This window comes from Rhinichthys klamathensis, unplaced genomic scaffold (assembly GCF_029890125.1).
Source record: "Rhinichthys klamathensis goyatoka isolate OS25496 unplaced genomic scaffold, OSU_Roscu_1.1 h1tg000387l_1, whole genome shotgun sequence".
Lineage (NCBI taxonomy): Eukaryota > Metazoa > Chordata > Actinopteri > Cypriniformes > Leuciscidae > Rhinichthys > Rhinichthys klamathensis.
Genome location: NW_026606891.1, coordinates 1,480,906 through 1,508,700, shown reverse-complemented (window position 1 = coordinate 1,508,700; position 27,795 = coordinate 1,480,906). Strand labels below are relative to the sequence as shown.

At 38.4% G+C, this 27,795-nt stretch overlaps 1 protein-coding gene across 4 annotated transcripts; it reads right to left on the bottom strand.

The window, feature by feature from the left end:
* Positions 1 to 2,604: 2,604 nt before the first annotated feature.
* kdm1a (lysine (K)-specific demethylase 1a) lies at positions 2,605 to 27,585 on the bottom strand. 4 transcript variants are annotated; one of them, XM_056234102.1, is made up of 21 exons: positions 27,495 to 27,585; positions 24,099 to 24,380; positions 17,614 to 17,791; positions 17,349 to 17,482; positions 16,452 to 16,530; positions 14,604 to 14,696; positions 14,342 to 14,448; positions 14,176 to 14,257; positions 13,967 to 14,061; positions 13,447 to 13,464; positions 12,482 to 12,624; positions 12,265 to 12,355; positions 12,049 to 12,183; positions 10,023 to 10,096; positions 9,807 to 9,918; positions 9,486 to 9,618; positions 9,205 to 9,392; positions 7,569 to 7,683; positions 4,062 to 4,189; positions 3,679 to 3,825; positions 2,605 to 3,594 (listed from the first exon to the last, which is right to left on the bottom strand). In XM_056234102.1, exons 2-21 carry the CDS (start codon positions 24,357 to 24,359, stop codon positions 3,406 to 3,408), a joined length of 2,502 nt encoding a protein of 833 aa, XP_056090077.1. In that variant the 5' UTR covers positions 24,360 to 24,380; positions 27,495 to 27,585; the 3' UTR covers positions 2,605 to 3,405. The 4 variants fall into 4 exon arrangements, with proteins under 4 accessions (XP_056090077.1, XP_056090079.1, XP_056090076.1 ...); XM_056234104.1 differs by having other exon boundaries at positions 17,626 to 17,791; XM_056234101.1 differs by having other exon boundaries at positions 17,614 to 17,795; positions 24,100 to 24,380.
* Between the last annotated feature and the right edge of the window lie 210 nt (positions 27,586 to 27,795).

Here is a 27,795-nt window from a genome sequence, read left to right as displayed (position 1 = left end):
ACCTGTTAACATTTTCACTGTAAAATATATTTTACAGTGTTTCACATATATGTGAATATATTACTTTTCTGTATGGGAAAACATTGGGATTTTACTCAAAAATATTTTTAAATGATTTTAAATGTGGCTCAAGATCGGCCATACATATATGGCCCACATATCTATATTTGACATCTGGGCCAAATACTCCATTTGATATCTGGCCCATGTCTTGGGTGCCGTCTTAAATCCAGTGCCATCTCTGCCAAACCCGGGCCATGTTTGGCCCACATGCTGTATGCCAGTGCCGGATGAATGCCAGCTGTGCCAGACACATGCCAAATCTGGGCCAGAATTCTTTGCTACCTGGGTAGTTGTGTAGCCTGCCTACTCAATGTTTACTGTTACACTTAAACTATACTTAAAAGTATATTTTATACAAGTGGGCCAATATAGTCACAAGTAGTATTGAAATAGTACACTTACAAGTATACTACTAGCTACATAAAACACACTTAAACTTTACTTAATTATACTAAATAAAATGAACGTGAACATAGTAAAGTAAATGTATGGTCTGCGTTTCAAGGCCTGGTAGTGTTAAGTAGGCTAATATTGACAGAGAAATTTAAATGAGTTCATTAGAGGTAACCAAGACTATTTAGATAGAAAGACACCACAAATCAAGATATGACAGAATGCACTCAGAGTTCGGTCAGCATCAGAATTCACTATTGTTCATCCAAGTCCTTGAAACGACTCTTAAAGCTTTAATCCTGTTCTGAGACAGAATTATCTGCCTTAACTGGACAGTTATTTGAATGACATTCAAATTTCGACAAACTGGATAAGTGAGAAAAGTCTAGAGTAGACAGTGAAGTAAATCTTGATCCCGCCTTTTTTTTCCAGTCTAGAACACTCATCAGCATTACCGAAGAAGAGTTTTAAAAAGCATTTTAGGGAAGCGTCAACATGAAACTGACTAGGTGAATAAAAACGTTAGACAGCCTATCTCTGTGTAGATGTATTGTATAAGTATATATAGCCTATATGAGTATTTTATTCCACGTGAAGTACATTTCTGTACTCAGTGTGTGGGGGTTTTGTGTTGAAGAGCACATTGTAAAGTTGTTGTGTGGGTGATTAAGTGTAACATCTGCCTGTGAACAGGATGAGTCAGGTTTGAGTTCTGACACGCTCGTGTACCCATTACTGCAAGGCCTGTGCATCAGAAATCACTCCAACAGTGAAATATTGATTAGAGATCCCTGAGGGCATCCAGGTGTCTTTGAGAACATTATGAAACGTCAATGTGTTACAAGTTCAATGTCTAAAATCAGTTTTATTATGCAATCAGATCGTGGAGTCCGTCCTGAGGCGGTGCAGCTCGTGCATCATTTCCTGCTAGCCGCTAACGTTGTGGATCTAGGAAAGTCAATAAATCTTGAGGAACTGGTCTTGAATTTGCCTGCAGTTAACAGCTCAAGATAAAAGTATCCACAAAATACCATTATATCTAATACACATGATTTGAGGGCAATTCGGCTCTGTGGTCAACGAACCAAATGTAGTCACATTATCAAAACCACTGGTCGACTGCAGTATTATGAATAAGAATATGGTTGTGGCATCTCAGTGCAGGCTGCTCAAGGCTCTAATCACGAACCAAACTGCTGGGGCCAATATCAGCTCAGGTCCCTCAGATTCCCACAATGCAGTGCAGCTGCCAGGGCCCACACCACACAAACTGGGGCTGAAGCCAGAGGCCTGGAGGGGTTATAGCAAGAACAGAGAGAGGGAGAGAGATGCCAAGAAAGCCTCTGGGCAGCATGACATGTGAAGAGACAGGATAAACTAAGAGAAGAATAAAAACAGAAAGAAATGGTCACAAAACTGAAAGAGGAGGAAAACACGAGAATGTGACAAGAGGCTAAACAGCTTAAGCTGACTGAAATTTGAATATTATATAAAAAAAAAAAAATTAACAAGTGTAATGGAAGTACCAAAAGATCATTACGGTAGTTTTGTATTGTGATGTAGGTCAAAGAGAAATTGATTATATAAAAGAAAAAGAGGGCCAGGGATTAGATGCTTGGAACAGTTGTTGATTGGATGAGGCATATCTGAATGTGCACTTGGTCAAATTTAAGAAAGGGCCAGGTTTAAGCACACTAAATGATTAGAGTAATCCAGTATACATCACTAGAAAATTGAGTTATTCATTAAAGTACAAAATGAAATTGTATTTTTTTTTAATGAAACCTGCATAGATTAATCATTCACAATAAGATCAATAACATGCATTTAGAATTACCATTTCATGCTAACTTTCATTTGACTTAAGGCATAACTCGTGTGCGAGACAGTAAAGGTGGAACGCAAAATCGCATTGTGTGAAACAGACCTAAGAACGCAAACTTGAGAGGTTCATTCACAGAGAGAGAGACGCAGCACTCAGCAATGACGAATGAAAAATAACAGAGGTTCTCAAGACATGATTTTAAAAGTTGAATGGGACACCAATGTGCGAAATCCTGACAAATAATTGTTACCTTAAAAAAACTTTGAGAAGGCAAATAGAATAAAACCCACAAAGAACTATAAAGAAACAGACAACAGGGAACATGAAGCTGATTTCATATTTATTTTTAATACCAAAAAAACTAAATATAAAAAAAGATCACAATGACCACAATTAAACAAATAAAACTTAAGAAAAACTTCAACTGCTCAAAAAAGATACAAAGCTATATAACTGATACTCTATTTTAACAGAAACAAATAATATTAGCAATTTAATGTGCATTCCAGCTAAGACAATTTTTCCTAACAAATCATTCAAGCTACAAAGTGAGGGACATTGTAAAGTCAAAATATCTGCTTTTGTTTTTTCTTTTTTATTATTCTGAAAAAATAAGGAATGGGTTGTGTAGGCAGTTGGGATTTCAACTAATGCATTAATGTCCATCTCCTATCGGTTTTTTACAACTGAAATTTTAATGCTCTGCCTTGAAACATCTTATACTTTGAGACATGAGTAACATTAAGTCTAAATACTTGTCCTTATATGTGCCTTAGAAGGGAGCAAACCATTTCAGGTAAATTCCAACATACCTGGGAATTCGTCGGGAACCATCCACCTGTCCTTTGAGATGACCTAGAAGTTAGCTGGCATGACAGGAGGGAACTGAGTGAAAGGTTCCTTTAAATCCTGGCTCCAGCTCTCAGATTAGTGAATGATTTCCCTAAAGGCATGTTCTTACACGTAGACAAACTCTCCCATAAATACACACACACATTCTCAGTCTAAGGAGTCACCCAGTGTCCTGACTTGACCCTCCCGCTCTTTATCTACCAAGACATTCTTTTACCGACAACCCCCAACTCCTTCTCTCTCTGGCTGCATCATGTGCAGGGCTTAGATGTTTATTGGATGCTGGGGGAGGGCTGTGGGTTTGGATTGGCTGTTGCTTGGCGTGGCATAGTGTACATGGCTCCCAGGAACTGATCAGCGATCCTTCCTGCCTCCCTCAGCCCACTCAGCAAAGCGCCGTGCACCGTAGCAGGGTAGTTTCTAATCGTGTGTTCACCCGCGAAGAACAGACGTGGAACAGGCTGTGAAATGCACACAATCAGCATGAAATCTGCTTCAGGGAACACGCATCTCAGAGGAAATGAGCAATAAACTATGACATTCACCTGTGAGGCTCCAGGTATGGCAGGACCAGGTGTGATGGGCTGGGCCATTAGATCATAGTCGTTCCCTGACGAACCAGCTGCAACGTACGAGTAGGACCCACGAGCCCAGGGGTCGGCCCGCCAGCGACTCACGACCGTCTCTTTTGGCTACCATGACGACAGACACATAACACATAGTCAGTTTGTTGTCGTTGGAGCAGAGCCAGATGCTCCATACCGCGGGAATGAGCCACAAAGTCTCGAGTGTGTACCGAGATATGACAGAACTGAACTTTTCAGTAGATTTAGGTTGACGTTTCCTCTCAGCTGTTACTCACACAATCTTTTGTTGTACAGTATGCAACTACAAATGAAGCAAGCTACTCTAGCGCATCTGAGCTCACCTGAGGTACTGCACTGCTTCCAAAGATACCCTTGAGGATTGCCAGACAACGGCCAACAATGACATCATCACTAATATTCTCCATAATGCCTGCAGCCTCTCCTGCCATCAGAGCCAGCAGTATGGGTGCTGAGAAGACAAAAAAGGTCAGATTTAATGTGAGCTTTATATGACATTGTAATTGAATTTTTACTTATAATTACATAATATAGTTAAATGTAGTCTTTAGCAGATCTCAAGATATGTTGTTCACAATATCAATAATGTTGAGATGATTAAATTTACTTCTTGCATCTAAACTTTTTGATTTTTTTAATTCCCCATTTAATAGTAAAGATTTGTATTAGTCATTTATTGATTATCGCCCATAACATCAAAATAATTAGGCCTGGGCAAAAAAATCGATTTTTCGATTAATCGTTTTTTTAAATGTGGTCGATTCAAAATCGATTCTCAACGGCCACGAATCGATTTTTTCCATATTCAGGGCTCGCGGTGCTGCGTCTTCTCACTCTGCACAAGGCAAGCGTCAAGCGCTGCAGGCGTCGATACACACTCGTGTTTAGGAGTCGGGACATGATTCACTTGCACAATCGGGCCAGCATTGCATCGTAACTAACGTTTATCATTTTCACGTCTTTTTCCAAGCAATTTTAAACTATCCTGTGCTCGCGCACTCGTGCATGTTTTTCATTGCGTGCAGCCTAAATCCGCCTCACAACAAACAGCTCGCCAGTAACAAAAGTTCTTTTTCGTGGATTATATCGCTTTAACAGTTAAAAACACTCAATATGATGTCAAAACTCTGGTCTTGGTGAGTAACCTCGTAAAGACAGTCGGTTATGTCTTAAATAAGCATATAACGCATGTGACAGATAGGGGTGTCACGATTCTCCAAATCCTCGATTCGATTACATTTTCGATTCTAAGGTCACGGTTCGATTCGATTCTCGATTTTTACATTTATTTTTTAAAAGCCGAAACCGGCCAATCAGGATGCTCTCTGTCTTAATGCGCTTCATGAGGCACATGCGCAAGATCTCTCGCTCTCTCGCTCTCTCCTGTGCGCGCGCTATACGGTTTGGAGCATAGTTTTTTCTGTCTCACATGCGCGATTGCGCGCTCTTGCTCGCTCGCTCATTCCGGGAGATTACAGCCTTGTTTATACTCGACGCGTCCGCAAGAGCGCGAGTCTCCGCTGACTGCGCGCGCGCCTCTCCAAACGGACGAGGCGTTTATACTCGACGCGCTCGCCGTTGTGCTAGTCTGTGAAACGACAGGGGGCGACTAAAGTAATTGTCCTCTTAACCATCAGGAATCAATGTGAGAAGCAGAAAGGTCCACACGTTACAATGTTTATTTTAGTACATCACCACCAATAACACTACAAAAAGAATCGTGTAAAATCCAGTAAACCCTGAGATTATTATTTTGACATTAGAACAAAATATGTGGATATAAAAACGTATGTAGGATGTAGGCTATAAAACTCAATTAACGATCTTTTAAATATTTCTTATTTCACTAAACATTTAATTAAGTTTAATGGACATTTTATAAAACATGGAACTTTATTTTTATTAAAATGGCTTATGTTTGCTATAGACTCATTTTGTAAATGTAAGAAACTAATTTAAGACGCACAAACTGGATGCCGGTGCGGTGAGACATACATGCTCGGCCAGATTCGGCTCGAAGTCGTTCATCTTCGGATGCGGCGTCGCGCGCGCTGTTACAGCTGCCGATGTTAAGTTCTGTCGATGGGTCTCCTGCATCTGCTGCAGTTGCCATGCTATCTTTTGAATGGCTGTAGCTAAGTTAGAGGAGGTTGACCATATACTCGCAGCTTTTCAACACGCGTGTTTTTTTTCCCGCTTGGCACGCCGTCCGGACGTGACATGGGGGCGTGGCAGTATCGACGATTCCATTTTTTAATTTGATCGATTCGAAAAAAAAAAAATTCGATCACCCCTAGTGACAGACAGTATAATGAAACAGTAATGGATCCGTGCACTAGTTCTTAAAGTGAACGCAGCCATATGTGTCTGTCATTAATTTTGTTGTCAAAACATAATATAGCATTAATTGTGTTGTCAAAACAACATAATATAGCATTAATTGTAAGGAATCAGAATTAATAGCCTATGTATTTAATTTAGTCAGGACTAAAAGACTATCCAGTGTTATTTTACATTGGATTACTTTATTCAGTTTCTGTAGTATTTCTGACCTACCCAAAAACTTTTCTTTTTATGTCTCTTTATTTGTCTTTTTAGGCCTATTCTATTGTATTTATTTGTGCTACTTTTTTCAATTTAATTCAAAGAATGAAATCAAGCTTTCATGTGTTGCATAAACTCTTAACAAAAAAATTACCCCATTGTAAAAACAAACATTTAGGTGAGATCAATGTAATAAAAAATTGTCTAAAAAATGATAACTGATATTTAGACTGAGATTTGTATTACATCTATATTCATTATAGTCGAATCGAGAATCGAATCAGGAATCGAAATCAAATCGAACTGTGAGCTTGTGAATCGAAATCGAATCGAATTTGAACATCTGAATCGATACCCAGCCCTAAAAATAATAATCAACTTATTAAAGGAGAACTCCGGCGCAAAATGAACCTTTGGTCTAATTACACATTGTTACCTAGTCAACCGTTATCTGAGATTTGTTTTCATGATTATCGAATGTAAATAGTTTTATCTCTAAAAACAGTTTAGCCTATAAAGCTAGTATAACGCTAGTATATTGGGCATAGTGTAATGACAAATAAAAATCGCTTGTTAATACCACTAACAAGGCTCAAAATAGCCCCACACTAACACGGTAGCATAATGAGGGTCCCTACCTTCAAACCGAAGCATTGAGAACTTTGTCAGTGTCCAGACAGTTTAATAAGAAGATATTTTAAACATACAGTCAACTTCGCGTATACAGTCAGAAGCCATCTTTGATACAGTCTTTACCAGTCGATCTACGAACGCCGATCCAAGTGCGCTGGTGAGATGTGAACGAGCTATAAGTTGTGATAAGGTGAGCGCGAATAGCAGGCTTGGATCGGCGTTCGTAGATCGACTGGTAAAGACTGTATCAAAGATGGCTTCTGCCTGTATATGCGAAGTTGACTGTATGTTTAAAATATCTTCTTATTAAACTGTCTGGACACTGACAAAGTTCTCAATGCTTCGGTTTGAAGGTAGGGACCCTCATTATGCTACCGTGTTAGTGTGGGGCTATTTTGAGCCTTGTTAGTGGTATTAACAAGCGATTTTTATTTGTCATTACACTATGCCCAATATACTAGCGTTATACTAGCTTTATAGGCTAAACTGTTTGTAGAGATAAACTATTTACATTCGATAATCATGAAAACAAATCTCAGAAAACGGTTGACTAGGTAACAATGTGTAATTAGACCAAAGGTTCATTTCGCGCCGGAGTTCTCCTTTAACCAGAATTGTAATATTGGTGCATCTTTAAACTGAATGATAATCACCTTTGTAGAGGTTCCAGAAGAGAAACAGTTCCCCTCGACTGGCCGTGGTACTTCCCACATGTCCAAAGAGGTTAACACTGGGGTCCCAGAATACTCTATCAAAACACAACACCACCTAGGACAAGCACGACACAGATTAAGTCAGAATTGATCTTTTTACAGTAAAGATATAGTTCACCCAAAAATAACAATACTGTCCTTTTTACTCTGACTGAAATATGAATGCAACACAGACCAAAGACATCTAAACGAACCAAAAACAGGATGTGCCGTCACATGATGCAGCCCTAAATAGGACATAATTCTCAAGCATTCCTGTTCTTTCTCGTCATAGGAGCTACATTGCCTAATACAAATCGGTACAGGCATCAGAAAAGCTGACTCCTTGCAGCAGGATCTTCGTTTGCGTCTCCAACGGAGGAATTCCTGGTGCTGTTTTGAGTCCTTTACATATTTTATAAACAAGTTCTCAGTTGGTAAAAATACAATCATGTACGCACATACACCGAGTGCATTTGGCCCAGCACAAAGCAGCATTGTTTCGACTGTTCTGCAAGTTCCGTTGCAAAATATACCTAATAAAAGCCGCTTTTTGTTTTATATTGTCAGTCTTAATGACAGTGTAAATGCTAAGCATACCAGGACTAAATGTATCGTTTTATTTTTTGGTCTGGACCAAAAGCGCCAAGATAACCAAACTACAAGTGTGAGCACACCCTTAGTTTCCTCTGTGGAATATTAGATATTTGGAGAAAAGTATGTTTTTTTTTGCCAGTACAATGGAAGCAAAACATTTGGGTTACCAACAGTCTTCAAAATATCTTCTTTTGAGTTCATACACGTTTGAAGCACCATGAGGGTGAGTAAATTGACAATTTAAATTTTTGGGTGAACTATCCCTTCAATTAAACCCCAATAAAATATTAGCAGTCTAATGCTGCATCAACATAATACAAATGTATTCAAGACCACTTACAACAAGCCCCTAATAAACTACAAAACCCCCATTATACAATTTCTTTAGCACATGTACATTTTGTTTTAGTAGATGCTTACGAAGCAAAATCACTTTCAATACAGTGCACGATACCACAAAAGCCTAAAGCCATTACTGAGAGATCATTTTTGTCACTAGAATGATACGAATTGATAAGAAAAAAACACATGTAATCTTAAAAAAGTAGCTGAAGCTTGCTTTCAATAGTCAAAGAAAAAGCATTTCAGTGAACATTTCACACATCCTGCGGTGTATACAGACAGCTGTTTCTGATATAGCAGCACTGTGAATGAATCTGGTAACACACTGTGCCCCCTTGTGACAAAAAACGAGAAATGGAGCAGGACAATTGCATAATACTGCAGTATTTTTCTGCTGCAGCTGAACAACGAGAGGGAGAGAGCAGTGAAGGAGGATGATGACGCATCCTGGACACTCAATGTGTGTGGGGGTAAATTTGTTCAGGACTCATTAAATACACACACACATCTATCGTATTAAAAATGATTTGACCTAACCAGCTTCACTCTGTATTAGCCAAAGTGTATTAGTTGGATATACATAAAATGTCCCATGCTGACACAGGCCAATTTTGTCATTACATCAACGACTACCCGCCTGCAAAGGAATTATTCACACCTTGTTGAGGTTCCCAAAGCCCATTCTCTGGATGGCAGCCGTCTTCCATTCCGGCAGCGGAGGCACAAACTGCACGGCCGGCGGCTGCTGCTTCATCACTCCCAAAGGAAGGGTACACAACACGGCATCACACTTATAAATAAACGTCTGGGTAGTGGAGCGGGTATTTACCGCTATCACCTCACAACCTGAGATGGAGAGGAAATTATGTTTAAACTTACACAATAAAAAGCACACCAAAATACAGGAACACACAGCAGGAGCTGGTCTGACTTACTCACCAGATGATGTGTATCGGACCTGTCTCACTGCAGTGTTGAGTTTGATATCCAAACCCTCTGCCAGTGCCACTGGTACGCATGAGTATCCATTTCGCACAGTCAAGTGACTTCCCGTGAACTCGAAATCATCGTCCTACTCAAACACAGAAAGAAAAGGGACAGGTTGCAGAAGCAAGATTTGTTTTCTTACATTTATATGCATTTGACTGGGAATCGAACCGTTGGCCATGCCATTGTAAGAACCATTTTCTACCAGTTGAGCTACATGAACACTATAAAGACATTAAAGGTGTTTTGCAAGAAAAGGTGGGCGTGCAGTACCTGATCCCAGTGTTTGAGCGAGAGCGTGGACAGAGGTGTAGCATTGGCAAACTCCAGGTTTGCAAAGTGCCAGTCAAGAATCTGTCGGTCTCTCGAAGACAGATAAACATCACTGAGGAAGAGATCCAGGATGACATTACTTGGACTCATTAAGGAGGTTAGACAGGTATGTGGCCTCACTGTGTTTGATTACATGCATGGGTTTTATATGATTACCTGGGTGGGTTGGCCTCCAGCTCTTGTAGTCTCTCCTCTAGCTTAACCTGCATCTCCACCAGTTCATCATACTCCTGCAGCAGAAAGACAGGATTACAGATCAGCACATTTATTCATTCGTTTTTTATTCTTATTGTATACCAAAGGATTACAGTCTTAAGAGGAAGAGGTTAAATTTAGGTTGAACCAATGTGGGTTTATAAATGACAGATGGCAATACCATATGCAGGCTTTTTACACAATTTAATTCATCAAAAAAATCATCACAAAATTGGTATTATAAGTTGTTGATTCTTAACTTATATTGAACCCAGAACAGTTAAAAATAAGACCGTCCTCTCTCCCTAGCACCTAAGTGTGAGGTTTTCGGATGTGTACACTCATCAGTGAACGGCTGAAGGCAGCAGCGGTTTCATCCCAGAGGGCAGAGTCATCCCTCTCTGAGTGGGCCAGCCGTTCACCCAGCATGGGACTATTTAAAGAAAAGTCTACTCTTAAACCACATAACACAACTTTAAAATATCCTGCTACAGTTTCTCTGTGTGTCAGACTGTTATAGTCTGCAAAAACATCTTTTTAATCACATGAAGACCACAAGCACAATGAATGGTATAACTCTCCACACAAGGTGAAAGCACATTCAATAGCATGAAAGAGAGAAAATTACAGGTATAGGTAGACATTTTTTGAGTCCCTTTAAAGCCATATGCACTACTGTTCAAAGGGTTGGGATCAGTTTTGTGTTGTTGTTGAAAGAAATTAATTATTTTATTATGCAATTACAATTGATCAAAAGTGGTAGTATAGACATTTATGTTACAAAAGGTTTCTATTTCAAATAAATGCAATTATTTGAAAACTTTCTAATCAAATAATCCTGAAAGACAATATTTTTGGAAACCATGATGGGTTTTTTTTTAAGCAGCACATCAGTTTTCACCACTTATAATAAGAAATGATTCTTGAGCACCAAATCAGCATATCAGAATGATTTCTGAAGGATCATGTGGCACTGAAGACTGGAGTAGTGGCTGTTTAAAATTCAGCTTTGCCATCAGAGATAAATTACATTTTAAATTATATTAAAATATAAAAGTTATTTTAAATGGAAATAATTTGTGATATTACTGTTTTTACTGTATTTTTGATTAAAAAAATGCCCTGGTGAACATAAAACATTTAGAAAATCTTACCAACCCCAAACTTTTGAATGGTAGTCCATATCATGGAGAAAACAGTTAGTTGGCCCCTTTAAAGACTAATCTGCCTATATATATTGATTTATAAAAAAATCCTTCTGTAGTCAAGTTTTGATTTTGAATATATGAAAATGTGAATAAAATAGTTGTAATTTTTCCATACTATAAACCTGAAGGCCAAGGTTTAAGGCTTCATCACTGAGTCATGCACTAAAAGTATCTCTAAAGTTTAAAATGAAGTTAAACCCCAATGTGAGTGAGCAGGCGTCGAAATTCATGTTTCAACCATAAATGGTTAAAGTAGTCTAATAGGCTACAATTGAGAGTGATTATGTGAATTAACATGCTAAAATCTCACCAGTGTAGACCGCTTAAGTTAGGAATTTAACTTTCTGCTCTGTGGGTGCTAAAGAGAGTCCGACAATGTTAGACTGCGGTTTGGAAAATGTACTAAAACAACCCAACTTAAAACAGCAGGCTGAAATGGTATTATGCTCCATTACCAAGCGCAGAGGTGTTTGGCATGGTTGAAAAACACTGCTGTGCAGTAAAAAGATATTAAGATCGAGCATGATGGATCCAGAGGTGTCTGGAGCTGCTACCAGAGAAGACCTAATTAGGAGATTTCGTGAGGGATCTGTCGATTTGGCTGTCGAATGTGCATTCAGCATCGGTGGATTGCAAGAATTGTTTGCAACAAACTGATTGTCTTTGACATGTGGTTTTCTATCAGCATGTCTAAATGTGTGAGCGTGCACAATGTTTATATGGTCAGTGTGGGGTGATGTCATATGGGTTTGGTCAATGTGGGGATTTTGGTCTACTACCTTGCAGAGAGCTGTGAGGTCTCTGTGTTTGCTCTTCACCAGGAACTCAGCTGTGATGTCTCTGGGTGGCTTCACCTCACTGGCCTCTTTATACTGCTGATGCAGCTCTTTTACTTTCTCCTTAGTACCCACCATCTGAACAAGAACACGAACAAGCAAATTAACTGTGTGATGAGTAAGCTGTAACTGAGGGACGTGTAACTGTGTGTTAATTACCTTGTTCAAAAGGTCTCTGAGCTCCTCTTGAGTCTTCACAATCTTCTTCCAGTGTTCGATCTGTTCATCTTTCACATGTTTTTCCTGCAGCCTGAACAGAGAAAAGCACGTCAGTGCCAAGCTATTGACTCTTATTTTAAAGGACAAGAATTGCTTTTATTCTGAGGTTTAATTCTTAAGGATCTTAGAAAATTAAATAAATCCAGTGTTCACTTACTGTATGACGACTTCTAGGGCTTGTCCCAGAGACACGGGTTTGTTGTTAAGAAAGTTGAAGTCCAGCTGGTGGCTGAGATACGATGTCGCCTCTAACAGGCGATTGAACTCTTGCTCTACCATCTCATCCTTCTCTTTAGGGACCTTCAGCGGGGTTACAACCATTAAATGAACATAAAAATCATACAATTTGGAGCAACATGAGGCGGTTTTACGGTGAACTGCTCTTTTAAATGTAAAACCTGTGCATATCAATAAACTGTAAAGAACAATTAACATAATACTGTATTGTTCCGAATATATGACGATTTCTAGGACCACTTTAAGCTTTCCTTTGACTGACACACTGTATTTCTTGGCTGTTTAATGAGAGTTGTTTGATGACTCCGCTGTGTTTATCAGTCCTGGGCGGAACACTCGTTTTACTCGTATTTCGTATTTGGTGCTCCCTATTGTTGCGGGTGAATTATTTACATGTAAAAGTCTAGACCCTGAATATAACACCACCCCATTTTTTCAGATGTATTTCCAAGAAAAAAAACAGTGTCTTTTATGTGTCAGTGTCAGTGTAGGAACAATATGGTTGTTGTTTTTTTAAACAAATTGTAGCATTTTATTAATGGGGATTCTTTTTCCCTGAGGGATTATATTGACCTTAACTGATAGACCGAGCTTAATTATTCATAAATTCAGTTGTATCACCAAACAATGCAGACAATTAACATCATGCATTTAAAGGATCAGAACACATTATGAAAGCAGGATGTCTGCCATTTAACAGGTGTTCATTTCCATCATCTTCTTGGGTAGCAAACTGTACTGAACAGGTGGTCATAGAAACAACACCCAATGACAATTTCATAGTGAATACAGGTTTGTCTTATTTTTATAAGTATGTGAATAAATTAACTGGAACAATTGCTCTAATTATATGTGTTGTATGATATTATAAACAGAAATACTTACACTTGTGCAGCGCTCTCCCTGGATAATCAGCATTTTAAGAAATGAAAATGGAGTGAAATCAAGTAAGAGAAAAACAAATAGAATAGGATGGAATGTAGCAAAGGAAAAATGTGCAGGGGTTAAGAGGGGGCAGAGAGTGAGAGAGAGAAAAATACTGTTAGAATGTTTTTTTTCCTCTAATTAGAGTCTGACTGCTTGACTTTAAACATCGTTAAGATGCCAATCAGAAGAGAATGGGAGGAGACTTTTCATATTTGATTTAAACATGTTAACTGGTCTGAGAAACAACTGCACTATAACACTGTGAACACACTGAGGTAATGGATGCTGTACACATCTACTAATATCATGATCGAAATTGTGACACTTTTTACATTATATTCCTATTTTAACATTCATTTTACTTTTGATATATTACTTATATACTTGTATGTATAAGATCAGAATATCAAAGTATTATTACTGATCTGTGTATGAAACCAGAGTGATGCGTGTCTCCCAGTGTTTCAAGAGCACTCACAGCTTGTCCATTGGCCTCATAGAGTGGACACTTCTGTTTGATCTTGGCCAGCTCCATGTTGACCTGTTTACTGATTACAGCCATAGGGTTTCCACCTGAAAGATGTACACGTCAATTTCAAACTGTTGCAAAAAGTCTGAATGAACATATGACTCTTCCATGGTAAATAGTGCCACTTCCTGGAGAGAAGTGTATTTGATATTTCTTACCCAGTCCAGTCACTACCATGGCACCAAGGTCAGCTACATAGTTCCCTTTCCTGAAAGTGGCCACTCGGCCTCCTACACGATCCTATCAAGAACAATCAAGGTTTGTAAAAGAAAAAAAACTTCTCAGCTGTGTGTAAAATGCTGTATCGTAGAAAAATGTACTTACTCTTGCCTCCAGAACAGTCACATCCATCCCAAAACTCTGCAGTTGTCTTGCTGCTGCCAGCCCTGACACCCCACCTCCAATCACTATCACCTTTCCAGTCTTCTTTGCTACAAGAACATAAGTGAGTGTAATATGAACAATACAGAGTTGTCTCTACACCAGAAAAATTAAACATAATTGTGAAAAAATACTGTTGTCTTCCTGTTTGTTTGGACATTAATATCTCTAGTTCTGCTCTGTTGTAACATTAAGTCTCAATTACTTGGCAGAGGTTTTACTCTCTTGTAGACGCCAAAGTTGATAAACCCATGTCTCTCCAGGTAGCTGTGTATCCGGTGCACCAGCACAGCATCACCTGCAGAGAGGACAAATAAAAAATATACACACAAATAATTAACAAATACAATTAAAAGGTACACTATGTAACTATAGCTGTTCAAAATTAACTATTTAAATAATGAGTCAATACATCATCAAAACGTGTTTTTGTCCTGATTAAATAAGGTAAGCCTATTATAAGCGTTTATATTTTAGACCTGTCTGGGTGGTTTTCGCAGGAAACTGCTTGCATACGTCACTCGCCCTTGCGGGTCTCGTGATATCCGTAATAGAGAAAAGTTTATCCGGCTACTTTGCCGTGTGTATGGTGTGGTAGTGGCACAAGTTAGTTGTCACAATGATCGAGAGAGGTTGACATGAAGCATGCAAATCTCGAACATCTCTTTTCGAAAAAACGCAGAACAGCCGAGGGCCTGCTGTCAAAAAGAGAACGTGACAAAAAAAATGTCTTTGCTTTTTGAAGATGGCGAGAACTGAAGGATTTTAAACGTTGTAAAAGTGACTTGAAGATGGTGTTTTTATTTGTACGTTTTACATTGCAAGCATTATCTATTATGAACATTTCATTATAGTTGTTGTTGCGCTGTGCTGGAATTTTATTTCAAGGAAGTACTGCGTCTATTAAAGTGTATAGCTACTATGATGTCTTTAGTAGGGCTGTCAACGAATATTCTAAATTCGAATAAATATTCGAATAGTTTTATAAAACAGAACTTCGAAGGTGAAAATTAATATTCGAATGTGGAAAAACACGCCCGCGGTAGCAGAGGCGCGGCTGTCTGCTTTGCGAGTGGCAAAATTCTGAAGCTTAAAATGTAAAACGCATTTCCCAGCAGCACAGCGAGTGTCTGGCTCACTCATTGGCTGTGCTGCGTCAACTGCACATCCAATGGCGCGGGCGCCTCCAACGTGTGCACCAATGAGCTAGCATTACATCATACACGTCAGAGCCCGCCAAGCCCCCGAAATAGCCATTATAGCAGCAGTTTACCACAGCACAGCTCGCTCGGAGCGTTCAATGTCGGTTCTATATACTGTAAAACTTCAATTAATGTTAATAATATTTGTTTCAATCACTGAATGAAGCCTGCTATATTTAGGACAAGAGCCGCGACCTTAAATTGCTTGCACAAAACTCTTGATCAGCGCTCAACATTAGTTTATTGTTGTTCATTTTTAAACCGTTATGCGCAGAGAGCGTGAGGTGAGAGAGAGAGAGAGAAAGAGTGCCTGCAAATGTGGGAGCGAGAGTAAGGTCTGCGGTCTTAGCCATTAGTTGATTTACTTGTTTTTGTGTAAGTTAATACGTTGTCAAATATGTTTAAACTTAAATAAACTACTTAAACAACTAGTTATGTCTCTTTATATTAATTTGTCCTGTTATTGACATAATGCGCGTCATTGACAAAATGCGCAACCAGATGGAATATTCAAACGTCATTTGAGCAATTTTGACAGCCCTAGTCTTTAGCTAGTCAGCTTGAGATCCTTTCCATCTAAACTTAAACCTAATAGTAAAAGTTGAGCAGTAGAATAAATATCTCTCTCTTTTTTTAGTTTAGAGAAAGAACCATATTCATCCACACAGTTACACAGAGCCGAAGCACAACGAAAACAACGGTCTACTACAAAATGCATGCAGTTTTTTTTAAACTGCTGGAGGGCCAAAAGTTACATAGTGTACCTTTTAAGTCTATACATTCAATAAAGTCTAATAACATCAAATTTTGGATTTTTGGAATCAGAGCAATGTCAGGTGGAACAGACTTACTGTTGTATGGAGCTTCTAGCTGTTGCACAGTGGCCTCAAAGGTCAGTTGAACTTTGGGGTTGTCCAACCATAGCTGAAGCTGAACATTTGAGAGAAGACATTTTCACAACTGACTGGAAAACACATTTAGTTGTTCCTGAAACGTTTGTGTTGAATCATCTTTAAATATCTTCTACACTACTTTCAGTAGTTTGGGTCAGTAAGATTTTTGCTCACAAAGGCTGCGTTTATTTGATCAAAAATATAGTAAAAACAGTAATATAGTGAAATATGATTACAATTTAAAATAACTGTTTCCTATTTTATTACATTTTAAACTAATTTATTCCTGTGATGGCAAAGCTAAATTTTCAACAGCCATTACTCCAGTCTTCAGGGTTGCATGAAATATCCCAATTTGCTGATTTGGTGCTAAAGAAACATTTATTATTAAAAGTGTTGAAAACAGTTGTGCTGCTTAAAGGGATACTCCACCCAAAAATGAATCGTTCTTCAAAATATTTTCCTTTGTGTTCATCGGAAGAAAGAAACTCATACAGGTTTGCAACAACTTGAGGGTGAGTGAATGATGACAGAATTATAATTTTTGGGTGGAGTATCGCTTTAATATTTTGAGGAAACCATCTTTTCAGGATTCTTTGCCGAATAGAAAATACAAAAGAACTTTTGCAAAGATTTTTATCAATTTAATGCTTCCTTTCTGAATATTATTAATTTCTTCTTTAAAAAAATTGTATTACTGACCACAAATTATAGAACAGTAGTGTATTATTATCCAATACAACTTCTAGAAGAGTTTCTGCCATAATAATGATGTGTCTATTTGGATCTTGCTTATCAGCTTCAAAAAACTTTAAATCAAATATCACAAAATTGTGTCTCCAGCTGTGAACTCACTGTGCGGTTCCGGATGTATAAGAACACCTTCTGAGTATGCTGTGGTCCACTGATAATGTCAGGAAAGCATGCAGCTTCCTGTGATGTCATACGGTCATGTGGGAGACGGCTCTGGAAGGCAGCCCCCTCTACACCTGAAAAGTTACAATATTTCAAATTCATAGACTCACAACTATTATGTCAAAATGACAGGAATCATTTTGAAATGTTTGTTAAAGTGCTTTTGGAATTCAGTAAAAGGTATAAAATGATAGATTAGGCCAACCTCTTTCCATACCTGATGGTTCCTCAGGTTCGCTGTCATTCTCCTCCTCTATTGGTGGGGCTGGTGGAGGAACCACCTGTTTGCGTTCTTTCTCAGCTTTAGCGTTCCTCTCTTCCTCCGAGTAATACTCATCCTCCGACAGATTGGCGAGACTCTCATCCATCTCCCTGTACTCCACCTGCAGCAGGAGGCACAATAAAAGCTTCATTAAAACCTTGTTCTGCTTCACCTGGGATGAAATGGGACCATTATTCTCTTACAACTTACTGCAATGTCACTTTTTATAGCAATTTTTGGCATTACAGGGATTATTTAAAAAAAAAAAAAAATAGAAAAGAACAAAGGGAGGAAACACATCACAAATGAAACATACAAGTGAAACACATAAAACCTCTCCCTGAATCCCTTATTTGTTATCCTTGACATGGAAGTCTGTTCATATATGCATCAAACTCTGAAGAAAAAAAGGAAACATTACAAAATACATAAACAATGCCACTTTTTGGTAACGTTTTATCCAGTTTCTACTTAACTGTCACCATCCTACCGGTGGGACGTTTGCCATTACATTTTTAAACCAATAAAATCTTGGTCACTCTAAACCTAAAGTAATATTGACAAACTATGCATCATTTGAAAGCTTACAAACTCTAGTTTTTATATAGGTGTGGTTTTTAATAGAAATGACAGTACAGTAAATGTATTACAAGAACTGCAACAAGAATATTTTCAGACTCATAAGGCATGTTCAGGCCTTTATTTTGAAATAGTGATATACATGAAAAATTATGAAAGAATGGTAGAAACCTCTATTTGTTTTCATGTCAAGAGTTATAATAATTACATATATTCTTTTTTTTCTTCTTTTTATTTTATTAGAAAAAAATGGTATGAAATGTTTTTAACTAAAAACATTAGATTCTTCATTTGTGATGCGGCGAGCTGACGCACATCTGTGTTCTTTCCGCATGCCTTTTGTGTGTTTGTTAGAGGTCGAATTCAAATCAAATACTGCCAAACTGCCCATACTACTTCTGATTAGAGTGTCTACTTCATAAATTATACACATATATATATATATATATATATATATATATGGAAATGTTAGAGTCCTTATTTGGTTTGCAATTAGGGTGACCACCATCAAACAAACCAAATGCGGATTGATTACTAAGTTTGTGAGGGACGTTACCAACACTAAAACATAACCTAAACCGTTGTCTATCTAACTTAATAAAAACATTTGTATTCTGCCTTTCAGCTGATAAAAATACTTTGTTCTTTAGTCCCTTCCAGAAAACACCATTACATCACAATGTAACATAACATGTCTTTATTTTACATGTCATAAATTCAACATCACTGAGCCCAAAGGCAGCAGGCATCATGCAGATCACTATTTTTGAAACAGTTCTGACCAAGTCCAACTAAAATCCAACAAAATAAATAATGAACAAATAAAATATAAAACAACATGAAATTAGTCCATTGACAGTCTTATATATTAAGAATATATTAAACCAAAACCTTTCACATTTTTAGAAAGGATGTGAATTAAAACAACCATAGCAAAAATAATAAATAAAATGCTTTCTTAAAAAGGCAAAAGAACACATGCACGTTTTCTTAATTATGATAATTAAAAACCAACAGACTAATGAAAATGCGAAACATTTTCTCAATATGCGACGTGCGGGACAAGGGGTGAAAATGCTGTGCGGTACAACGTAAAGAGGGACGGGTGGTCACCCTATTATCAATAGAGCCTGGATGTCATCTGGAGGAAAAGTTTGGTACTGCATCCAAACTAAATATTTTTTTGAGATATCAACCTAAAATTTGTAACATAACTTGTTAAGATTTTTTAATTTCCTGCAGGTTGAGTAAAACATGTTAACTTCTTGTTAATAGTTAGAAATGTCATTTTGGGGTTTATGCCTATGGCATATACAGACGATGGGGGGAGAGAGAGCTCAGTGCACAAGACAGAAATGAACAGAACGACAATAGAAAAAGAGAGATGGCAGAGAAAATGAGAGGGCCTGAAAATAGACGCAAAGGTTGCTTTATTTCTTCTCAATACCCGAGTAACGTTGGTTTTGCTGTGTTTCACAGAACTAAAATATGCTGTCTTTTCTTGAATATACTTGTGTCATCTTAGCTTGTTTGCATTATTATTATTATAGCTTGGAATGTCTAAACCTCCACCGCCTGTTTCAAGCATCGGCTCCCAAAGTGTGTCAGAAAAGTGAGATAACATACTCCTAATATATGCAGGGCTCCAGACTGCGACCAAAATTTGAGAGTGTGCGACTGAATTTTACATCCAGTCGCACATGTGCGACCAGTAAATTTGTCCCCCTTTTTTTTCCATGTTAAAAGTGGAAGGGGCTTATCAATGAATCCGGAATGTGTGGCAGGCCAATGAGTGTGAGAAGAATAGGGAATGGCCACTGTAAGTGACTGATGTGTGGAGGGGGAGGGTCCTAGAGATAACCGAGCGCGTGTTTAAACGTCTGTGGGAAGGAGACGGAGACGCAGACAACCTGCTGTGCGTCTGAGCAATGAACAAGCGAACTATTGACTCGTTCTTCCAACCTGCGGCTAGTGTGCCAGTTAAATTCACTTGCTGGCTTCCCAAATAATACATTACAACAGCGATAATAAAAAAACGTGAACAAAACGATTACTCTTTGTAAACACTGTTCAATGTGAGTGCCAAATCTCGAACATGACCTGTCATTTACGCCGTCATCACCCGGGAGTTGATAGCGCACGAGCGCAGGTGAGACCTGAACTGCAGACGTTACCATCGGTGTTTAAACTAAACTCATTTAAGTTTTGTCAATGTAAACATTGAAGAGCAAGACGCGAAAGAGAACTCGCGTCTAGAAGATTTGTGCGCGTGTGTCTGTGCGCGCACGCGTGTGTGTATGTGTAGGCTACTCATCTCAGACAGCGCGCAAATATTGAGTTCTCTTTCAAGTCTTGCACTTGAATGGACAAATTCACACAAAAAGTATGTCAACATGTCTTGATGAGTATCCTATAGCAGACAGACTACGTTTACATGCAGCCAAATTTCGGGTTATGGTCGGGTTAAGGTCACTATTCGGGTTTCTGAAACATTAGGGATAACCCGTTTACATGCGTGAGCAGAGAGAGTTACTCCTGTATACATGGAATTGCAATATCACGATGTAAACGCGACGCGTGGTTAGCGTCTGGACGTACGGACAACCTTAAGACGCAATATGCGTCATTTACGATTCTTCTTCCTGTATCCAAAGACAACAACAACAGCAGCACGCGGATAATGAATAGTTCGGGGCAGATAGCGATCGCCTTTGTTTACGCTTTGGTGCTGGTAACGTTACTGACCTCGCTCCAAAAGTATGCTGTGCTGCGTCTCGCCATGTTTACTTCCGGTATACTGCACGCGGGTTTTTGTATGCGCAGAGAAGTTTCTCTACTCAAAAGACCAAGATTCCTTGCGAATAGAACATGCGCAGAACACACATCACTATGGGGATATGCCGATGCGCGTTTACATGACCAAAAATTCGGGTTAGAAAAGGGGTACCCCAGGTATAATATCCCGGTTTTTAAAATCCGGGATATGAGCATATTCGGGTTTTTGCCGGTGTTTACATGGCCGTTCGCGACCGGGTTATTGCTAATATCCCGGTTTTGAACGGGTTATTGGCTGCATGTAAACGTAGTCATTGTCTGTTATGCCTTAAGTGAACTTATATGGTCAAGAAAGAAACTCACAGTATCGTGTAGGCCTACTGAATCAGCTCTGAATTGAATAGCTTTTGTAACTTTAATAAGGATTAATCTTTCATTTATATAGTCAAATATGCAATGTTATTTTACATTTGATTATTTTATTCAATTTCTGTACCTGAAAACTAATGTTGGACCTATCTGAAAAGCATTGTTTATTTTATTAGTATCTTTGCTCTATTGTATTTATTTGTGCTTTTGCTTGTGGTTAGATTATTTGTTCATATTTTCTTTATTTTATTTGATAGTAGTCTTTTTATTCCCTGAACATAGCACATACCGAATCATACCGAAACCGTGAACCTAAAGCCGTGATACAAACTGAACCATGAGCTATTTGAAACGTTGCAGCTAGTACAGTGTCACAGTCGGAAGATGATTCAGAGTGAGAGGTTTTTGTGGCGAAAAAGGCCAAACCCACAATTTTTCGTGAAGACTGGCTGCGAGACTTCAGCTGGTTAAGGTAGTACTGGAAGGAGACGAATTTCATGACCTGCAAATGATGCAGTCGCTACAGTAACTGCGGGGAACACGAAGTTTGCAGACAGTGCAGGCACTGCAGTTTAAACACAATACGCTAGTTAAACACAATCTTAGCCTCAAGCATAGAGTATGCGGCGACATGTTAATAAATCAAAAAGCAACGCCACTGCCGGTTGCTTTTAGAAGACAAGAGGTTGTAACGTTAAATCAGAGCGCAAAGGCATTGTAATTTCTGCATCTATTATCAAAGTATTTATTAGTAATACACTAGAAATTAGTAGAAATGTGAATATTTGGTTAGTATGTTGATTTACGGGGTGTGCTCCTAAATTTTCTGGTTGTGCCCCTAAAATTTTCAGTTGGGGGCCACTGTGCTCCTAGTGAAAAAAGTTAGTCTGGAGCCCTGATATGTTATTTATTTTGGTTCCCTTTTTAGTGATTGCTATAACTCCTTAATCTTGTCACATTTGTAATATTATTTACTTGGACTATCGTGTTATGCAGGGAGCTGTTGATGAAAACTAGCGATGTGCGAGACAATTCGATTAGTCCATTGAAAACTACTTCTGCTGCTAGTCGACTTGTTTTTTTTTGGTTTTTTTTACACATTTAATGTTTTGCTTATATTTTTACAAAGGCTACATTTAAATTACCATCATGTTAATGTTACATTTTAAAATGAATATATTATTTTGAAGTGTATATCTGGAGCAGAAAAACTAAATTTAATTTTACCTCTATGGCACTCGCGGTGGCTTCAGAGAAATTTCCACTTGGAAGACGAGCAAGGTGACGCCATTGTCCAATTTTTTTTTAGCAGTGACGAAAAAATCTAAAGGCCATCAGTCATTTTAACAGATTACACCGAGGGTGATCTATTGTAACTTGTACCTGTAATTCCCACTGTAATTCCCACCCCTGTCCAGTTGCTAGCGAGTGCAATTCAGTGTGGCTGCAGAGCGTGAGTTCAGTTTCCAGAATTAAAGGAAAACTAACATGAGAAGTTGATGTGTTTGATTACACACAGGCGAGTACCCAGTTTACGTCCATTTTATATTAATAAAGTTAAAATACTTATACTTACATAATTAAGTTTCTAATCCAGCTCATTTTGTTTTAAATGGTGGCTGTCATAAAAACTTGACAGATTAATTCAAACAAAAAATATGATTAGGCTATGTAATATGGTGCATATATTTTGCAAAATGCTCCTCTCTAGAGTTATTTTTCTTGCCGACTATCAAGTTAATGGTCAACGAATGGCTTTTCTGAGGTATGTTACGTGACATTGTTTGCAACACTGATTGAGCAATTACATGAGACATGATATGGACTTCGGTAAGTTGTACAGTCTCTTTCAAAATATTTTCTGATGTTCATTCATGTTTATTTCGTTCTGTAACGTAGTAGAGAGGAAGGGTTTACTCACGGTCTGCGACAACTGTTCAATATGAAAACTGAAAAGTGACGTAGTCTTTGTTCATCTTTCTTTTCATAATATAAATAAATGCATAGCCTATATGCTTGTCCTGTAAGTTTGTGAAATGAAAATGTGATTGAAAACAGAAGCTATTAAATGTCTTATTATCATTAAAATGATAATGATACGCATCCAGGGCATCAGTCGGTTCAGACATTCTAGGTTTAGACTAAACTTCTGTTTAAACGTTTATGAAAACTGTTTGTTTTTTGGGATGGAAGGGATGATTTTGCCATCGAAGGAGTAGAGGAGCTAAATAACAATTAGACATTCAACCTGAATTATCATAGTAACACAAATTGCTTTCAGTTTTTGATGACATCATACCCTCAGGCGGCAGGCACAGAAGATTCCGCTTTAGTCGTTGCCTGTGTTGCATAGTGTGTACGTGAACGTGGGGTTGGAGGCATCAAGATAGGGGTGTGATAACCCTTTTGAGTAGGGGCATGTTTGTTTTGGTGATTTCAAATATCAACATTTACCAGAAATCAGTTAAGAATTTGATGTTGGATTTTATTTAACACTATACCACTTTTATTATAAGTATTTTTGATTATCAATCAGACCAATTTAAGTATCAGAGCAATAAAAAGTAATGTATCATTTAGTGCCAATGAATTATTTTACTTCACCCAATTTTTCTGTCTCAGTTCAACTAATATGCTAAATATGCCTGCCTTAATCATTCCTGTTCTCTCTTCAGAGAACAGGAAACATTAATAGAAATGTTTACCTTGGCCCTCTTGCGGCGACTGGTTCTGCGCCCCTCTGCAGAGTCCTGATCAATCCCTCCTGGTCCAGGAGGGTGCAAGAGAGGGGGTCCACCTGGTTCCCCACTTGGGGAGGCTCTCTCTTTCTTTTTCACATCTGCTGAACCCGGGCCAGAGGGACCAGCCGGACCAGCCTGAGGGACAGGGAGGATTTCAGGAGCACGGTCACCGCCGTTACCCCCTGAGGAAGAGGAGCCTGGGTCTGACTTCTTATTGGACAGCATCACAGGTGACAGAGGACTCACCTGAAGTGAGGAAAAAAAGCTGAATGTAGGTGCACAAATAAAAGATGACTAGCAATTAGGGATGTCAACGATTAATCGACGATCGATTAATTGTCGATAACACGTTTAATCGATACACCTTATCGATCATCGATTAAGCAGGTTCATGCGCGTGCGTGCTGCTCAACCGCGAAACATGTAAGCGAGCGCGCCGGAGTTATGTTTGGGACTATTTTACACCTTCATCATGACTATAAGTTTGCGTGTGCATTCGCTGCCTTTTGTTTTGTGCAAATGTAAGTTGTAGTTTATTTTGTGTGCGCCTATCTATATCTGATTTATCTCATATTGGATGCATTTGGTTAAGAATTGACGCAGCGTGATCTTTAGCGCGCGCAGCTCAAATGGCAATGCACGACTAATAACGATTATTGGGACTGTCATATTATATAACATTATAAAGAGAACAATATTGTAATAAAACATTGTGAATTATTTGGGTTTAGTTGCCGTGTCGCTTTGTTCCAGGAAGAGCGCGTCCACAACGTGAGTCATTCTGAATGGCACGTAACTTAGTTCAAGTTCACTTGTGCATTCACGTCATTTTGTGCAGATATAATTTGTAATATTATGTTTATTTTGTATATATCTGATTAATCTCATAGGATGCGTTTCTTTGAGTTAAATAACGTGCTAGCAAAGTGCCTATTCATTCAGCGGGCGCCGCTCAAGCAGAATGCACGACTAATAACGAGGATTAATTTGGGACTGTCATATTACATAACATGAGAACACTATTTTATTAAATCGGTGTGAATTCATTGGGTTTAGTTGCCGTTTTAAGTGCGTTGTTCCAGGAAGAGCACGCGTCCACAAGTCACACATTCTGACAAGCGCATCTGAGGCGGTGTTGGTGACACGTTGTATTAGTCGTTATATTTGATTATTAAATATTTAATTTAATTCAGGGCCTGAATTTCGTTTTGGAAAATGGGGGGGAAATCCCCCCTTAGATGATTCTCATGGGGAGAAGGGCGGGGGGCATTTTTTCCAAACAAAAATTACATTTATCTTGCCGAAATGTTTGCGCTCATTGCATTTTTACAATGGGGTAATATTGTTGTTAAGAGTTTACACAACACAAGGAAGCTTGATTTAAATTGTTTAATTAAATTGAAAAAAGTAGCACAAATAAATACAATAGAATAAAGACAAATAAAGAGAAAAGTTTTTCAATGGGTCTAACTTCATATAGGCCTACAGAAACTGAATAAAGTAATCAAATGGAAAATAACACTGGGTAGTATTTTAGTCCTGAATAAATTAAATATAGGCTATTAATCCTGATTCCTTTAACTTAAAGCTATATTTTGTTGTTTTGACAACTAAATTAATGAGCTAGTGCACGGATCCTGTGTTCATTATACTGGCATGCGTTTTATGCTTATTAAAAGACAAAACCGACTATGTTTAGAGTATACTCACGAAGACCGAAATTGACACAATTTTGCGTGTTAAAGCAATATAATCCGCAAAAAATAACTTTTGTTACTGGCCAGCTGTTTTTGAGGCGGATTCTCTATGAATGTGCGCATAGAAAATCATCTCAGAGAGCGCACGAGCACTGATTAGTTTAAAATCGCTTGAATGTTTAAACTGGTAAGACTTAAAAAGACGTGCAAATAGTAAACTTCAGTCACGATGCACTGCTGGCCCGATTGTGCAAGTGAATATTGCGTCATGTCCCGACTCCTAAACGCGAGTGTGTCGCCGCAGCGCTTGATGCCTGCCTTGCACAACACATTTTGAGAGAAGAGATAGAAGACGCGGCACTGCTGAACACCCACGCTGTTTGTGAAATTGCGCCTGGCAGATAGTGGTTAAAAGAATGATTTGATTTTATAATCTGTGTGGATTACGATTGCGGGAATTTCCTGCATTATAAATGGGAGACCTGCGGGAATTATTAGAATTATGCGCTAATATATACCCGCAATCCCGCGCCGAAATTTGAGCCCCGTAATTTAATTATCAATCACATCGAAACATTTTACAATCCTACTAGCCCTTTATTTACATTAAAACCATTCTCATTAATTTGGTGAGGAACATAGCGGTTTGAGCAGCATTTGCAGACGCTGTCATGCTGTTGGCCATATGCACTGCAGCAGACGCATATTGCAGTATTAAGGCTAACGATTAATCGATTAATTGATCGTTAATTTAAACGACGATCGATCATGGGAATTTGTGAAAATTGACATCCCTACTAGCAATCTAAAGAGAGACAATACAATCTTTGAGTCTCTGTCATAAACTAAATGCTTCAAGATTAACAATGATCATCTTTGATTCCTTCCAGAGTTTGGTCCCATACCTAACATAATTAATGTACTGCTGGCTGCCACACATTACATGTGCCAATGGATTTTAATGCTTATCCTCAAAACAAAAAGAGGTTTGCAGAAGTTTAACGTCGCACTAGTGCACCTGCTCTGAACAAACAGGCATTGTTGGAGACACTCAGGTTGTTCAGGTAACATACTTTATGAGAGGAGCTTAGAGATGTTGGGTAAATGCTGCATAATAACTTTGACTGTAACGTTACATTATTACAAAACATATCTTATTCTGGTCCCATTTCTCTGCTCAAATAGATAGTGAACAAATTATGTAGAATTAAACCAAATGAAAGCTATACGTTTACTTTTAATCAGAGACCAACACAATAAATGAGCGGCCTGAACATAATTTACAAGTCTAAGCTGTTTTAATAGCAATGTCAGATAAACGCTATACCGCGCATATGACTAAAGCCAGGAACACCAGTCTCAGCTCTAAATGTGGGCTTACGCGTTAAAGAATTTATTTTTTTAAACGGTCACAAACAATATATTTTCATTTTGTAACAATGAAAAATAACACTATAACTGACGCTCGTGCACGGGTTAGCAAACATGCTATTGCTAGCTGCACGAGCTCTTCCTTCTGCTTATCAATCTACAGAAACCCTTAGTTCTTCATTACTGTTTATTTATCATAATTATCATATAATATATATATATAAATGTAATGCGTTCGTCTCATTTAACGCGTTGTACTCTGTTTATAAAAAAATATAGTATTTATATTTACCTCCTCGCGGCTGTGGGGAGTCTAGCACAAAGAAACAGACGCTTGTCCCTGCTGAAATACCACAGCCAATCAGGGTAGACGACGATGGTAAAGAAGGCGGGATCTAAATTGTCCAGTGTTTTAATTGGGTAAAATGCCATCGATCAAATGTTTCGGAAAGTCAGGTTTAATTTATGCAAATTCTACTTGCGTCGTTCACCTGTATGCAAAATATTCATGGACTAAATCAACAACGTAAAATGTTCCATTCCTCATATCAACCCTCATGTTATAATCGAATTCTGCATACTATCCTGATGCC